Raw genomic sequence first — 18,109 nt, 5'->3', positions numbered from 1 at the left:
ACATTGTAGGGTTATCAAAAACGCAGTGTCCAATCAGAACTATAGAACAGTAAGTGAACAGGGACAGAGCTGAAGGAAGAATTTTTGCAGGAATTGGATCAGTGTTTTGAAGTGCACTTCCTGATGGGATTCAACATATGCAGAACTGCAAACACACACAAACACACAGAGTATCCCAAGATAGTTGGGAAGGGATAAAAACATTTATTTATACTTGCATTTGCCATGCTCAGAAAATGCTACAGGATGGTGGCGAAGGCAGGAAGTGACAGACAAGTGAAGGTGTGAAAAGGAACTATAGCTGTGAACAGTGCTGATTTCACTGCAGCTCAAGTACTGTAACCTGCTTCATTTCGTTTCTGAGTTCATCATTATTTCTCCCCTCAGTGCCACTTCTGAGCCATTCGGCACCACAAGGCAGTGGTGCACTGTCAGCCATAGATCGCTACTGCAGCTCAAGTACAGACTTAAAGAGTCACTTCCTCGTGTTCCCTCTGTTGCATGCCTGGGAAACGGACCAACATCCTCGACTCTCAATCTTGTGCTTAAATCACAAGATACATTCCCTTCTTCCACAGCACTCAAAAGCATGGCTAAAATTTGCAAATGCCTAATTGCTAGAAATAACATTATTAGTTAAAATCCATGTGGAACAAAATATTTTCCATTATTCCTTTGATGAATCCAGGCATGTGTTTCAAGGCTCCTGCTCTGAAGTCTAATAGCTTCTCCATGCCCTAGTTAGGTCAGACAGGGCCCTATTCATAGCTCATAACTGAGGGGAGGATTTACGATCACTCTGACTACATGGGACAAGCCGCAGGGAAGGCTCTCTCTGTGGACAGGCATGGATCCTTCCGTTGAAATAGCGAGAGGATGTGGGCTCACTGCCATGTGCTGCTAACTTGTCTTTTGGCTGCTTTTTTGGAGGTAGTTTTTTAGGTGGCTCCTACTTCCAGAGAAGCAGCCCTAGCTACACATACCCATAGGTGTGCAAAGTGCCTGTCCCTCTGCAGCAGCCATCCCTGGGATGGACCACAAGAGATGGGATGGGGAAATGTGATGGTGGCCTTCTTTGTGATGAGGCCATGGCCTCAGGGATGACCAAGAAAGGGCTGGATAGAGTCTGCAACCAACAGACAAGATTAAGCATCGAGCAAAAAAGAGAACTCTGGATGAAAGCTGGCTGAGTCACCAAGACTAGTGAGGCTCACATGAGCAACCTTAATTCTGACATACTGTCTTTACTTTCATCTTAACATTCTTTGGCCTCCTGAAACTGCATGGTTTAAAACTACGTGTAAAATGAAAAACAGAGCCTAAGGAATCACTCTGGATCCAGGCGGACTGTCCCTCACAGCAAGTATCTGCCTGTCCCCTGGCTGGGTACAGCACAGCTGTGGGAGTTGGTCCCTTGTACCCACCAGGAGATGGACATTGGAAGGATGCTTCTAGAAGAGCAGGTTTGGGTTTCTTAGTTAAAATGAAGAGCAGTAGAGTCAAATCCTGAGCACCTACAGGAGATCCCTGTGTTCTGGTCCCAGTTTTAAGCCTTTACTTACTACCAGCACCCTCCTTTGTTATCCTCACCTTCCTAACTGCTGCAGAGCCTGCTGTCTTCCACACTGATCTCTGATTTCTGCCCTGTTATTGCTCCTGTGCTCTAACAACCATCCCTGCACTTGCCTCCACTGAGATTTAAAGACTGTGACTGAAAGTTGGAAAGCAAAAAGCAAACAGCTGGGATTCATAATAACTCACATTTCTAAATGAAAAGTTAACTTGAAACCACATTTTTTGTGTTAAAGCACAGGACAAAAAAGAGCCCTTTTGACTGTTTAAAAACACATTTTGAGTTAATGAGTTTGTTGATATCAACAAACTGGCATTTCTGATGGAAAAAGCCTTGAACAGCTTTTAAGACACACACACACACAGATGGTTTATATACCATGCAAGGGACTTCACTGAATGAAATCTCTCTACCAGAGACACGTCTTTTACAAATGGCACTAAATGGATGCTCGTTCATCCTGTTACCCCAGATAAGTGCAATGCGTAGTGAAGCATTCAGCTGAAAATTCCACCCCAAGTGATAGTGGCTCTCAGCCCCTGCCCCAGTGCCTGGATAACACACGCAGAAACAACACAGGGAGGTACCGGGGCTACTTGTCTCCTCATGTATTTTTATCTAACTTCAGTGCAAAAAGCAACACATAGGTTAGGGAGAAAATAACTTTAGGTTATGTTCTCCCTGATCAGAATCAGCTCTGCCCCGCTTCCAGCTCCCTCCAGTTCGTCTAAATCTGATCCACGTTAAAATGTTCAAAATCCCCCCATGAGAATGAAAAGAAGTTCAAAAATGATGAAGGGGAGAAGATGAAACAGGAAAGTGACTCAAGAGACCCGCAGTAAAGTATCATTACAACAGCACAGCACAATCAGAGAGGGAAACATCAGGATCCAGCCCCCCTTCTGAGGAGAGGACACCGGCAGGGGGTCCCTGCTGTGATGCCACCTCCGTGTGCTGGAGGCTGGGAAGGAAACGTCCATCGCTAACGGGTGAGCTGCTCACTGATCCGCCTTTCAGCGCAGGAAATGTATCCCCCAGCACTTCATTTTAATGGCTGTCTTTCAACAGCTAGAAAGCTCGATGACGTTGTTAAAATATTTGTAAGCACAGCAAAGTGTGCTTTGGAGCTGTGTGTGAATTCTTTGTTAAGGGCTTATGGAGAGCTGATTTAATCATAAAACAGCTCCATGTAATGATAATAGTTTGTGTTTGAACAGTTCCTTCATCTGAATGGCTACATAAGAGATCGGTGAACTACTCATGGGAGATCTGGTTGTTTATGTGCTCAGATAAGCGTGTGATGTGTGTAATCACACATATTCAGAGGCACAAGCTGAAACCTTTGGTTCTTTTTACCAGATATTTTATCTGTTGAAGTCATGAAATCGTTTGCACAATATCCATAGTAAGAGATGGCTCTCTGTCCTTACAGTCTCTCTGTGTAGCCACTCACACTGATCCCACAGCAGAAGTAAGAGCCTTATCGCTTTCATCTCTTAATGCTGGAGCCTACTGCCTACAATCACGTATCTTTGTAGCCTATTTTACAACTGACCGGTTGTGGCTGATAACCAGGGAACTGTTCTCAGAAGACATGCAGAAACTTTCTGTTTCTGGGCACCTCGATCTCAGTAACTAATTGAAAGTGGCCAAGGTATGAATGAGTTTTATAGGGAACTAATAATTACACAGCCACATGTACATCGCACAGAATGTAAAGACAGAAATGTTTTTTTTCTTCCATCCTGATACCGCTTAACAGTACAGGAAAAACAACAACAACAACAACAAAACATTACAAAAACAGATGCTGCTCAAATTAGATTTGCAAGAGACTACATCAGAGCAGGTTAGTTATTTCCACTGACAGCTGAAATCAATGTCCAGCAGAGAGGAGATTTTTTCCCATATGCACTCGAGTCTGCACGGTCTGGTTGACTTTGCAGCCTTGGGAGGCAAAGGGGCTGGGAGAGCTCCTGCAAAACTTGGTCACACCCAAGTAAGGGAATGGAGAGCACAGGTGGGCTGCTGGGTGTTGGGCTCACCTGGTTTCCTCCCAGGAGCCCCAGTTTCTGCTTTCCTTTCAGTCAACTGAGATCACAATTTAAAAAAAAAACAAAGCAAAACAAAAACAACTATTAAAAATCTGGAGGGATCAATTATGAGCTTCTGCCAGTGACTTACTGAGCAGCCTGGTAAAGTCACCCAGCTGTGCTTTTAGCTTCACCTTCTTTCTGTAAAAGACAGGTTCTCCACTGGGTGAATTTCAGAGGCCATCATCCAGCTTAATGGCTGCGCTGCTAGACCTTAATTGGATAATACAGGGATTTTCACAGGCTGGGAGCAAACTTGTTTGGAATTTGAAATCAACAAAAGGAAACTGCTGTAAATTAGCTTTAGAAAGAACAAGTCTGCAGACCTGCACACAGCTCAACATTTTGTTCATGAAATCAGTGCTTCATGACAGCAGGCACCACACTAGAAGATGCTGGTTGGGTGCAATAAGCACAGCTGGGCTACCTGAGACCTAATGTCTACTGCAGGCAACACTTAGAGCCAAATCCTGCTTCAGCACCGCTGTAAGCCAGCTAAGAAAAGGTCAACTTCACAACACACTGCTACATTTCAGTAGTGAGAAATCAAACTGCAGAATGAGTCTAATAAAAATGTACAGCAAGAGCATTAGGATGTTTTAAATGTTAATAGAGAAAAAAAGTTTACAAAAGTTCAAAGACGCTTTTATAAATTGGGATGGCAACTACAAGTGATTATAATAAGACTTTGCCCAAGACTTTCTGCAACGCAGGTTTGTTGTATTAATTAATGTGTAGTACCAATAAAAACAGAAATTTCCTCTCCCAAACTCTTACAACAGTGCAACCTTCACATTTGCCTCTACTTCAAAATAGTTTAACCACAGTAGAAATTAAATTAATAATAAAAATTGTTCCTATTGGTATGCACAGCTTTGCTTGCAACCAGCTTGTACCAGCTACAGAGCAAAGGCACCTCACGATGACCAGTGGCAGCTCATCTGCCTGCATGGTGGGATTCAGCCTTTTGGCTCATCTACGCTCTGCCCTTCAGGAGGCTCCCAGCAAGGAAGCCAGTGAGTGTCTCTAAACTGTGAGCAGCTTCTGCTGGCACGACATAGAGCCAAACGCTGCCAGATTGGGAATGAACATCAGGTCTGCCCAGGGGTCTGGGAGCACAGCTAAGGGGGCTGCGTTAGCTGGGAACTCACTGGGGTGGGAAGTGGTGATGCATTTCCATAGCAGGCTCAACGTGTTTCTTAGCGACCTCAATCACAGTCACCTCTATACCTTGTGCATCTGTTTTCCTATTTGAAAAGCCCAGATATCAATCAGCATGTCCTTTGTAAATTACCCTGAAATCTACTGATGGAGAGGTTTGGTAAGAGTGAGGCATTATTCTATCACACTCCTCATCCCCTCTTGTCAGTCCATTCATCATCTTCCTTTTCTTTGCCTTCTAGCACTGCTGACTGCAATGATATCAGAAGACATTACTCACAGCAGCCCAGCTGCTTGTGCTGTGGCCTTAAGTTAGGCTTTGCCTGCACCAAGGAGAGCTGCCTGTCTCCCATCCCTCCTAATGGCTCATGTCCCTCGAGGCTGATCCCAGACCTGGGTGCAGCACTGTCCCTTTACCTCCAGCAGTGCTGGGGAGCTGCTAGGTTCACCCCTGACAACAGCTTGCCCAGGTATAGAAGACACAAACCCACAACCCATGAAAGCATGATTTCTTGAAGTCAGAGCACTGTGCATGTCAAAGAAGGAGCTACACAACAGCACAACATGATCGCACACATCTCTGCCAGGACAGGGTGTAGGTAGAGATGGTTGTGCCTTCAGAGCAACATTTCACTCCTCCAGCTCTGCCAGCAGCATTCCTCAGCTGGCAGCTGAGACATGGGGGTTGCAAAGCACTGCGAGATACCACAAGAAGTGACTTACCACCGAGTCAAGGAATCTAATGCAACACTCGAGCTCCGGACGGGTTTCACAGAACTGCCGAAAGAGAAGCCTTCCAATTGGCTGCTTTTCACATATGCTGCAGTAATCTCTCTCTAGAGGCAATAAAGAGAAGAGAAGCATGAAAATGAGATTTGCCTTTTGGGTTGGCTATGAGTTTAAAACACAGCGAGTGAGTGCAGAAAGATGATGCCAAATAGAAATGCCTTTTTCCCACCACGTTTCAGGTATGCAAGTACAAATGTAATTAATGGTTTAAGTCTCAAACACGACAGGCTCAATTTTACAGGGCTGATGTAGTTAAAAGCACCACAAAGGCCATTCAGCTATTATTCATGAATAATTCCATGTTTTTCCCAAGTGGAATTGTGTGTACTTTGCAAAGGTACCACACAGACAGGCAGTATTTGTGGGAAACATCAAGTTCCTGAAATGTGAGTCATATACTGATGATCATGATCTGGGACTGCACCAGTACAAACAAGGTGGACGTTTCTGGTGAGAGCAGCAGATCTCTCAGCCTGTTTGGAGCTGCAGCACTCGCTGGAGACACGTTATTCCTTTAGAAGCACACACATGTCAAACAACATACTGTGTTTCCTTAAGTGTTCCTCTCACCACCCTCCTCGCTGCCATATGGCAGTTGCTGTTATTATGGAAACAACCAGCTTCTAAACACATAACATCACACTGCAAACAGACATACTAAACCCACACAAGTTGTCAGTGCTTTGGTTACTTCTTTCTCAGGCCTGGAGCTGCTTGTGCAATGGCTTTTATTTCCCCTTTGCTTTGTCCCCCCACCCTCCAGCTCCCAGAAGGACAAATCCTGTGGGCACAAGTCTGTCACGGAGCACTCAGCCGAAGGGCTGGCTTGGCACAGGCCGCACATAAGGACCATGCTCTGCAAAGCCAGGACATCCCTCCTCAGAGGAAAAGGGACATGTTGGACTTGCTGGGCTGCATCTGGGTGGCAGTCGGGTTTCACATGGCAGCCTGATGGCAGGAGCACCTCAAGAACAATTCTTGTAAGGAAGACCCATGCTGTGAGAAGGTGAAGGAATATGTAGTCAGGGAAAGCACTAAGGCAGGCAAAGTCCATCAGAATGTCAGTTCTCAGTGTCTCAGAGACAGGCATGAAGCTGGAGCCCAGGTGAGGTGCACTGGGAGCTTGGGTGATGCAGCTACATCTACCTGATGCTGCTTTCTGCTGTCATCACTATCTCATTCTTCTGAGGGTATGAAAAAAAGCCATACCCTGATGCTAAACAAGTGTGCAAACTGCACTTTGAATAACGGTACTACTGACACATCAGGAAAAGAAAACAAGAAGACAAATACTACTACAGATGTAGATAATCTAAACACAAAGATGATATGAGACGATATGCTGCACTTCAGCAGTATATGACTTGGCCGGCACATGGGAATGGTGACCTGTTTGTAATGAGGAAAAAGGAAATACCAGAAATAATCTCCAAAAACACAAGAGCCAGAGCAGTTCCCTGGAGCCATCCACTCCTTGGTAATGTTCGTTTAAGGGCTGGATATGCCGATACAGACAATAAATACATGATGCAACTGTTTTCATTCCTTGTAGGTGACACATAGTATTTTCTTAGGCCCTGGTTTTGCACTGACCTCACCAAGTCAGCTCCAGGATCCTGCTCTCAGCTCATTCTTGGGATGCACAGGGCACAGCATGGACTGAGAAACAAAAACACCTCTCTCAGCTCACACAGCAAACAGAGTGGATTGCTTTATGGCACAAGGAGTGAAGCACAGCAGAGGTGTTGCTTTGAAGAGGCCCAGCTGAGGCACCCAGAGCTGTGCCAAGGAGCTGCTCCCCATAGGCGGATGGACATGGATGCAAGGAGCAGCAATGGTGGATCCCTGGGGTCGAGCACCGTGTTGTGCTCTGCCTGCCAGCAAAAATATCCCTCCAGTTTCAAAAGTTGAAAAAACAGAAAGAATGATTTCCTGAGGAAATGGAAATGTTAAACACTTGGAAGTGAAACCATATGCTTACGATGATGAAGTGTAATGAAAACAGCCCTGAGAGTGATATCTTTGGTAGCTGGACCCTCCTGTTTCAGCAGAATTCTGCTTAACACCTGCAAACTCACCCAAAATGGGAACGAAAAGCTGGGTAGCTTGAAGGCTTAGAGAAGCAGCCACTTCTCACCAGTGCCATGACTTTTTGTTTAGAAAACATAACTGGCAAATAACGCAGGCATGAAAGTGAATTATCTGCCGGACAGAGTAACTAAGCAGATTATATAAATCAAATTGTTTATGAAAAGTTTTTATATAAAAGTCATATAATAATTCTAAAGATAAACAATATTTACTCTAAATTCTAGTGACTCATTTTTGCTATGCTTTATAGCTCATGTGCTAAAATACTGCTTTAAAGAGCACACAGAACATACCAAATAGTTACCTCTGTACAGACAATGCCATCAGCATTCAAGGTCTATGGCCGTATCTGTTCCCTCACAGATATTCTGGTAATGTCCTGAAAAATTCCTAGGCACACAGCGAGGAAGAACAGTCCTATGAGTACAACTCCATACTGGTTAAAGCATGATGCTGATGAAGTGAAAAAAGTAAGATGAGGTAAGAAAGAAGGCAGTTGCCAAGAAGTAGCTGACTTTCAAGTACAAGGGGAAAAGGTAGTATTTCAATTAGATATAAACCTCTCTGTGCCTTCCGAAGACTTTTTGTCTTAATTTGCTGTTTGTATATCTTGCTTTTTCAGACTCAAAATATCACCTTAGCAATTTCAGACAGAAACAATGGTCTGTAGAGAGGAGGAGGCCCCTCCTTCTCTTTCACATTTGCCATAAATGTGGCTTTTCATAGGTTTAGCATTGAACTTGAAAACTGGGTGACGGCCCTTGGCTGAAAAACAGTTTCTCGTGACATAATTTCATGTGGTGTAACCTGCAGGTGTCTAAGCTTTCCTCACACTGCTCTGGGAAGTTGTACTTCTGTTTCTGGACCGAAGCCCTGCTTCTGAAGGGCTGCTGATCCAACACCTGCTATCAGCTGGCAAGGCTTCCTCCTGCAAAGTGCCTGTGAGGTGCGATGTGCTTAGTTTAACCTCACTTCTGAAGTGTATAAAGGCCAGGAACATCTTTTCAACCTTTCGGTCATTGCCAGTGCACCTACTGATGGCACTTATGTACTATCTATCAAGTAGCATTTTACTTCCATTCTTAAAACATCGGAGTTCCACAAGGAGATATTTCAATGAAATGCCTGGAGAATCACCAAGAAGACACGTACCACACAGATTTGTTCTTGGCTTCTGGATCTCTCCTCCCATTGGCATTAAATCAGCCTGGACTTAATTTGTGTAAGATCCAGATTCTGATGCCTAAAAACAAAAATAAAACAAACAAAAATTCCTCCCAAGCACCCAGAAATCCAGATGGGGCTGCAGTGACAACTGTCCTTTATCCTGATTGTGCTTAAGTCTCTAAAAGACCTGACACAAGAGCTCACCTGCCTTTTCCAATTCCTTTTTTCTTTAAGCTGAATAAAAATGATAATCTCCAAGTCCAATGCTCACCTGCTCATCAGTAAGTCTAACGCTTGGGCTTATAAATATGTCTTATAATTTACTTCCGCTCTTCTGCAGCTGAAATCACCACTGCCTACATATAAACTTAATAAACAGTACATAGTAGAGTGCCTCGTCTTTGAGGCTGATGAAAGTTGTTTCTTATCAAAGACTCCTTTGTGCATTCTTTAAAAGGATTTAACTTGCTTTGATTGCATTATTAACAGTGTCTGTGTTGCTCTTGTATCTCAGAATAAGCTGGAAAGCTGGAACATTAGTTCTTACATTCAACAAAAGTCAGTTTGCTATCTATAATAAATACGCTTCAATACAAAAGATAATCCTTGTGTTCAAAAGCAAGATATCAAGGCTGGCCACGGTAACACTTCTGCAAACCCAGTTATTACATTCAGATTTCTCTATATCTTTCACTTCTGGAGATCTCACAGCCAGTCAGAACTTGCTAAACTTTGCTGGAAACTCACCTATTTTCAGTGAGAAACATGTCAGGTTTCTTTCTTTGAGGAACTGAAAATTTGGGCCCATTTCTGAGGAAGAAACATGGACATTGCTCGTTGAACTGCAGCACCTGGCCAAGGACATACACAGTGACCAGTGAAGGACCTCACTGTCGGTGTGACTGCTCAGGAATGGGAGGAAGCAATGGAAATGAATGGAAACGAAGTTACTCATCCTTTCTTGTGTGCTTTTTCCCTGTTTTCTGAGTTTTGCTGCTGTTGCTGATTTGTTCTGTTTTGTTGTGTATATGGAAACCTGTTGTTCTGATGCTGAGAACTCTCCATTTGCCCTGTCTCCAGTGATGCATTTAACAAGTGAGGCAAGCCAGATGGTTAGAGAATACAAGACAGGAATAAAAATGCCTCATTTTGCTTCATTCAAAATTTCCCAGGAACTGTGGCAGTAAGTCATGTTATAAAAGCCGAATACAAGCAGCTAGACTCCTGTGGGAATTCAGTTACCAGTACAAATTATATTCCGCATACTGCAGACCTCAGCGGCATGCTGTATTTATAGGATGGGGCTAATAGCACTGCCCTACCTCAAAGCAGCATGGCCAGAGTAAGTGTATTACAGTGCGTGAGCCCTGAGCGCTGCCGGATAGCCCTGTGGCTCTTTGCTATTTACGCGTGATGCAAACCCCTGGAGCAGAAAGTTAATCCAAGAGAACACAGCAGAGTCTTTTCATACAGTAACCACTATTACTGCTCTATAACTTCACCTGGCACTTCACAGAGATTAAAAATGATGATGCAGCCCCTGTCCTGGAGAGTGTTTGTCTTGGCAGGGTCAGCGCAGCACAGGTGCACGACAGCGATGCCGGAGCCAAGGCTGCGATGAAGCTGCTGCCTTCCTGGTGGCAAAAGTGTGCTGCCTCCAACTATAAATATTTCATCTGCTTTCTCTCTTTTTAATAAAATAAGCACATTGTCACACCTTCTGATAGGATAATGCTTTGACAGAGTCCTTGTTTTAAAGAGAGGCTCTTCCCAGTCCGTGGCTAAACCCAGTACTTCATAGCTGCAGAAACTCTAGACGTAGCCTATTAAGGCCTGGGGAAAAACACATTTCTTTGGCCTTGGCTGGTTTTTCCCCCTTGAATTTTGGATTTGTATAAGAAACTTGGAGACCCTCATCTCTGCTATCATAGAGCATGCTGCTTTGGCACCGACTACCCAAGTTTAATTAATTAAAAATACAAATGCAATCAAGCTTATTTAAGACAATGGAATTACCCCGAACTGGTATTAAGCCCTGCCAACTTAATTTTCTCTGCTTGTAGGTCCTTTTTTAAAAATAAACAAAATTTAATCTCCTGATCATTGAACATCTAATGTAATTATTCAGATTCAGACAGTGTTTGCTTTGTATAACTCTGCTTATTTCCACTCTTTTCATGATATTAGGCTCCAGGGCTTAAGTCCACACATCACAGCAGCATTACATTGAAGATGGAAATAGTCCAAACCTTAGACTTGGACCAGTATGGAAAAAAATGTTTGAGAATATCGTAACAAATTCACAGCTAAATACACTTTGGTGATACATTCGGATCTGCTCATTTGTTTTTTGAAAGCAGCTGCATTGAAACTTCGCTCACAGAACTTTATTTGAAAGTCAAATTCTGCAAACAGTTGCATAAATATGTTTGCACGAGTATCTGAACCAGAATGCCTATGTGGCTTTGTTGATTTTGGACAAAGCTCTTGGCAGGAAGGATAACAACCCACCCACCCTCTTTGCTGCAGCAGCAGGAGGGTCATACAACACACTGTGTGCTCAGTGCAGTCACTGCACCCAAACCAGGAGTGGGGTACAGAGCCTGAGGGAGACCACAGCAGCTGGGGAGATAGCAGGTAAGCCAGCTTTGTTCCAGGAGGGAGAGCAAATGCTCTGCTCTGAGCCTAAGCAGTTCTCCAGTGGAAGACAAGCTCTCACCATAACAGAATCCGTTCCCTCCGAGTTTGTCAGGAGAACATCCCCACCAGAGGCACATCATTCCAGCCCTCCTCTAAAGGCTCTGCATCATCTAAAACATTCTCATTTAGACAACTGCTTCATTCCCACGTGGGTCACTGAACAAGCCCTGAGTTACAAGGTAGCCTGCAGATGCTGCTGGGCCAGGAGCCTGTTTATCTCTAGAAGATGGAGCTTGCCATTAGTACTGGAGCCATTCTAAATGACAGAAGCAAAAATTTATTTTCTCATGAAGTACTGGGTGCAGGGAAAGATAAATAATTATTACAAGTAATGAAGGTGATGCGAGGCCTGCTGAAGGGGATGGAAAGATTCCCATCAATTTCAGAGGGTCCTTCATCAAGCCTGGCTCTCCCACCTCTGCCAAACAAAGTTTAAATGAATAAAACACTCAGTACGTATCTCAGTTAACACTACAGTAGAAATGCATGCACTTTGATTAATGGCCTGGAGATCTGGATTGTGAATGTGCAATGTGAGTGCTTTAACATCTTTTTTTAAACTGAAATTATTGGATATCATGTTCTTTAACACATGCTTTATTTTGCATTTGGCATCCAGTTAGAATAACAGTGCATAGAAAGGGAACAGAAAGAAAAAACATGGAGACCAACTGATAGACAGGCAGACAGATATCTGACTCTTCTGCTAGTTAAAAAAACACAGATGACTAGTTAAATCTGGTTACTGTTCCCATAAGTTACACTCAAAAAGCATGTGCCCCTGGATCGATGCCTTTGATGAGGTTTGCAGAGCACACTGTCTGAACTGTTGTCTTCAGGCTGCTCACAGCGCTATTCTGGGTGCGGTGGACTTACAAACTTCTCCGTGTGGATCACAGAAGATGCACCATCACCAAGACTTCCCAGCACTTGAATGCGGAGTTTGTTCTGCAGCCCCAGGGGAAGGGCTCCTCACACCACCGCTGCGACTACTGTGCTGGCCAGAAAGAGAGTTTGTCTTTATCTTCTTAAACTACTTTCAACAATGTCTCTGCAGCAAGGCCAGAGGAATGGAAAAAATCCCTCAAAGAAATATGAAAGCTCACCTCAGAAGAGCCCTGGGAAACTTGGTGAACAAACACTTGGTTGTTCTCATTTTATTCTACTTTGGATTGGGATGACAGGACTGGATGACTTGTCCTAAAAGAAGGCAGCTACTGAGATATTTTTTTTTATTTGAGACTTTTCTGTCCGGTCTTAAAGATTTCCACCAAAATACCTGACTTATTTTCTGTCTACTGCTGCTATTTAGACTCCTTTCTGGTGATATTCTGAGTAATACGTGTTGAAAGAAAATTTCAGTAAAAGTTGTAATTTGAATGTTTAAGGTTATGAAATCTACAGAACTGTTGGTGTTGTACATAGCACAAAATAAACATCTCGATTCCAGGAAACTGAAGGAGACATCTTGTGAATCGCTTGCTTAAGACTAAAAGACTTCTGCAGAGCTGCTCTTCAACTCTAAACTAGCCTGGGTAGAAACTGAAGCAGCCACCAAAACAAAACCTTTATCCAGGTCAATAAAATGGTAGAATGTACAAGCACCAGCACAGCCACTCTGCAAATGCATGTTTAAGCTGCACACCTTGCACATAATAAAGGTATTCACGGGAGTTACTAGCTGTGCATGCCATTCAATAGTTACATCTCAGCCCTTTTACTAATGATTCCTTCCATAAAATGCTCGATGTTCTTAGTTGTTACTTCATTGCTAAGCTCACTTTTTTTTCCTGTCACTTTCCCTTATGATGTTTTGAAATACCAAACTTCAGGCACAACAAAACTTCTCATTGCACCTCTTGACCTCATTGCAGCCTTTCAATACCTGAAGGGAACTTACTCCCAGGAGGGGAGTAAACTCTTCGAAAGGGCTGATAATAGCAGGACTAGGGGAAATGGTTTTAAGTTGAAGGAGGGAAGATTTAGGTTGGATGTTAGGGGAAAGTTCTTTACTAGAAGGGTGGTTAGGTCCTGGAACAGGCTGCCCAGTGAGGTTGTGGATGCCCCGTCCTTGGAGGTGTTCAAGACCAGGTTGGACGGGGCCCTGGGCAACCTGATCTAGTAAAGGCGTATGTTTGGTGGCCCTGCTAGGCAGGGGGGTTGGAACTACATGATCCTTGAGGTCCCTTCCAACCCGGGTAATTCTGTGATTCTGTGATTCTGTGATTCTCAAAATTGAACAAGCAAATTTCATTTGGAAGTGGCTCTCAACCTCAACCTATAAGGAAGAAAAGTTACTGCACAATAAGCTCCGCTGCTAACCTAGATAATCAAAGGGACGATATACCGAAGAAAATCAATCAGTGACCAATGACCATGCTGCTAAATTATCACTTAACTGGATCTTTGGCCTAACTACAGATGTCCTGCCTGCAATAATCCACACACTGACTCTGACTTGCTTTGTATTCCCAGCCTGAACTGTCCTCCCTGAGTGGGTGTGTGGGAGCTGAGCTGCTGAGTAAGAGTGAAATGAACAGCGGAAAAGAGATTCTGAAGTCATTTAGAAACCCAGACACACTGAGAGGAACCTGCGCAGGGGGGGATTGCCAACGGAAATGTTTTTTCCTCCCTCTTAAGGAAGGTCTTCAGTACCAGGGATCTCTTTGAACTACATTTCTCAGATGGATGGAGCCAGCATGGCACCTGGTGTCCATACCCAAGAACTGTGAACAATATTATGCAGGTCTGCAAAGAAAATGCAGTCTTAGAGCGACCTCGTGATTTGTTTGTATTAACAAAATGGGTTGTCACTGGGAAACTAGGTGAGCATTTCTGCAATATTAAAAGCTATTCTAATATTTGTATTTTTTCCATTTGTCTCTGTTCAGTTTTTTCTTTAACTTTTTTTGTTCAGTTTCACAACGTACTGCGAATAATGTCATATACTTATGAAATGTTCTTGGGTTATTTTCCCAAACATTTCAACATACAAACACAAACATTCTGCAGCACAAAGTGCTGGTGTGCAAAACAAGAAGCCCAGACTATCATCTCCAGAGCTACTGGAAGAATTTTGGTGAACAGAAGACAACGTTAGGAAGAGCTCCAAAAAGGGCCGCCCTCCTTGTACTTAGAAAATGAAAATATAGCTAGAAATTTTACTTCCCAGGTGGAAGATGACATCCCTTGTCCTGTAGATCTGAAGAAATACATCACTGACCGAGGTCCCAACATGTTCTCCACCACTTACACAAGTGCTGGTGGAAGCTGTCACTTCGTCAGCAATATCCTGTGGCCCATCTGCATAGTTACACTGCCACTTCAATAGTGAGCTTAGAGGAGTTCACAAAATACCGGAGTCAAGGTTGCCATGTGAAATTACACCTATGGACTATAATGGTGAGCTATGAGAACAGTATGAGAACCATCACTCTCAGCTGACAGTTAACACCTACAGTGCTAGGATTGGGGTGCACTGTCTTCTGAGACACTAAGTGAGCTCAGGAACTTTTCTGGAGACAGGGATTTCCTCTTCTGCAGCCACATTAAATGTGCTTCTATGAAAGGAAAAGGGAAAAGGGGATGGAAAAGAAGAGCCACATGGCTGATCTGAAAGGAAAGCATGTTTGCACCGACACTGAAACATTAGAGACATTGTTCGAGTGCAGTTCATCCTTGCAAAAATATTATCCTCATTGCGATGCCAAGGCTGGTGAAAGTATGGGCTTCCTGCCATGGAAGTGCTTGGTATTTATGCTAGACTTGTCATGGGGTTTATTTACTCTCTGCGCCCAACATTTCAGACACACTCAAGTGTAGTGTTCATGCCTTGGCAAGAACTTCCCATTCATGCATTTTCTTTTGGTCCCCTTTGAGGAGTCTTCGTCCTCCAACGATGCAGCGGTTGAAATTTCATTGCTTGCTGAGAAAACCAACACTGATTAATTTCATCCTACTTGCATGGAAGAGGTAAAGTATGCAGGTCTCTAGCCAGGGACAAGGAAATCCCTGCTGCTTACATGCCACATTGAATAAGCAGCCCATGGTTGCAGCCATAGGACTTCAACAGTCTTTATTCCAGCCGCAGGAAAAAAGCAATTAACCATAGCAACATGGGAAGCAAACAGGAAGTAATGCGACACATTCACTTTTGATTAGAGAAAATTTTTATAAGGCATAATATGCCACAATGAAGAATTCAGCTGCAGCATTGCACTGACACTCCCCAGATCATTAAGGGAACATGACTGAGGTTACAAAGTTAAGCCGCAAAACCTAGGAACAACCTAAATTAATGTGGTCCATGTAGCCTGAATGCCATTCCTCGCCGTGCATGCATTCTGGTACAGTCTTTAATTACATCACTGCTAACTTTCTTTCCCACAGGACGTTTGCCTCATTCAGCACACAGAACGGACAGTGCTTACTTAATGAGCAGCTATTCAGTATTTGGTTTGCTCCTCTGGTTCAATGTGTGGCCCTAGGCTTTATTTACTGCACACTACTCAGACCTGCTCTGGAGACAGAATGATTCATTTCCCCACGGATCTTTCTGCAGCATTCTGCACTGTAGACTTCAAATACTTTACAACTATTCATGGACCTATTTTCACATCACCTCTAGGAGATGTCACGAGTCCAGTTTTATAGACAGGGAACTTAAACATCTGAAAAGTAAGGTTAGATATATTCACTGATTGCTGCAACTTGATTTTCCATGTACTTAACCTTATACACAACTCACTCTTTTGAAAGCCAATCTTCCATTTGCTTCAGCTGCAGATATTAGTATGGATATTCAGAAATCTCAAGGCGACTTCTCAGAAAATGAACAGCACACTTAAAGGCCAACTGTGAAAAACTCATTATAAATAACTTGCCTGTCATCATGTAAGACCTAATTTGACCAAAGTGCATCCATGTCCAGCTGCCCAGTGTGTCACATAACTGCTCTGCAATTCCCTGTTTAAATTTATCACATTTATTGCCTCATGCAAAGTATGAGGCAGCCATTACATCCCCCCTTATTAAACTACTCTGCATCCCCAAACTAACTCAATCTCTTGAACTGTCTGAACTAGGGCTCCTGCGGAATAAAAGTTTGGTATCATATAATGTAAGATATGCTGTATGGGCAGCCTTATTATAAAATCCATTTTAGGTGCTAACCCAGAAATCTTAGTATTTTAATACATATTTCTATGTTTTATTTCCTAAGCTTTTAAGGAACTAGAAAATTGGGAATAAAAAGTCATGGAGTAATAGAGACGCCCTTACTCTTTAGAAACAGCTCACCTAAAAAGCTGGGAATGTTTGAATTGGTCATTTTATATATATATATTTAATCACAGCTCTTTCTGAGCTCTTTCCTAAGGTTTTTGAAATGAAACTCCATCACACTGACACCCATAATAGTACCTGCATTAGCAGAGCTGAAAGGGATATCACAGAGCCCACTTAGGCTGCTGGGAGCTGAAGGAGCGATCATCCTCCGAGGTAGGTGAGTTTCACACCTCATCAGAGGCATTCATAGATACTGGCTGACTACTTATTCTCCTGTCTGCCGTTAAATTCAGAGTTTTCTAGCCATTCTCAGTTTGTGTTCTTCCTACAACATCCTCACCCTGCCATTCCCAGCCTCAGCTTTCTAGGCCAAGGAACACCAGCATTCTCCAGCCAGACAAACCTCCTCTCCAACCCCACACCCAGCCTAGTCCTGCTCTTATGACCTTGGTTACCTTCTTCAGCTCCATCCCGGCTCTAACACTCTGCCTCCTGGCCTCACCAGCACCTCACACCTGCCTCTTGTGTCTGATTCCTCACTGGGATTTCCTATTGATAATGATGTATTTGCAATTCTTAACTTGTTGCTGGTACTTCCCATTTTTCTCCCTCCTCAGTGACTTTTTTCCTAGGGACTCTCTAGATCACGGCTCCCCTTTATGGGATCTTTCACTGAAATAAATAAAATAAATAAATAACAAAATCAAAAGCAACACCCCAAAATAAATCAAGTAAAAACAAAATAAACAACAACAACAACAAAAAACAACCCAAACCGAACCAAAAATCCAAAAAAACCCCAATCCATAGCACAGAAAACATCTTGCATGAAATATTTCAGCCTACATAATTCTGTCAATATCTTAATTTTATAACGTGCAATATTAGGCAACCTTTAAAATGGTCCGTGCTACCCAGCCTCCAAGTAACAGCAATCCTTACAAGTTTTGACTTTGGGAAGAACATCTTTATGATTTATTATGTGTTACAGAGCCAGTTGTGCCCTGCCTGGTGATGTTTTAGGACCTTGATCTGTGAGTAGTTCCACTGAATTCAGAAGACTTGACTGGAAAATTCAGTGATGTTATCTTTGAGGGTTATAAGGGAATCAAAATAAAAACAGCTTCTTTTCCAGATAATTCTTTTTCAGACTAAACAAGCAAGTATGAAAAAGCAAAATTTGAGGAAGAAGAAAGACCTTACAAGATTTTGGCAATGTTAGGTACAATTTTGTGTTTTGTACTAATTA

At 43.1% G+C, this 18,109-nt stretch overlaps 1 protein-coding gene across 1 annotated transcript in view; it reads right to left on the bottom strand.

The window, feature by feature from the left end:
* Nucleotides 1-18,109, bottom strand: part of GRK5 (G protein-coupled receptor kinase 5) — a 146,127-nt gene that overhangs the window by 47,515 nt on the left and 80,503 nt on the right. The window contains exon 3 of the mRNA XM_015867417.2: nt 5,551-5,663. Coding sequence (XP_015722903.1) covers nt 5,551-5,663 — 113 coding nt within the window. The remainder of the gene's footprint in view (nt 1-5,550; nt 5,664-18,109) is intronic.

Source organism: Coturnix japonica, chromosome 6 (genome assembly GCF_001577835.2).
Source record: "Coturnix japonica isolate 7356 chromosome 6, Coturnix japonica 2.1, whole genome shotgun sequence".
In the NCBI taxonomy this organism is placed as follows: domain Eukaryota; kingdom Metazoa; phylum Chordata; class Aves; order Galliformes; family Phasianidae; genus Coturnix; species Coturnix japonica.
Note: the sequence above shows the minus strand (reverse complement) of the source record. Positions and strands in the feature narration are given on the sequence as shown.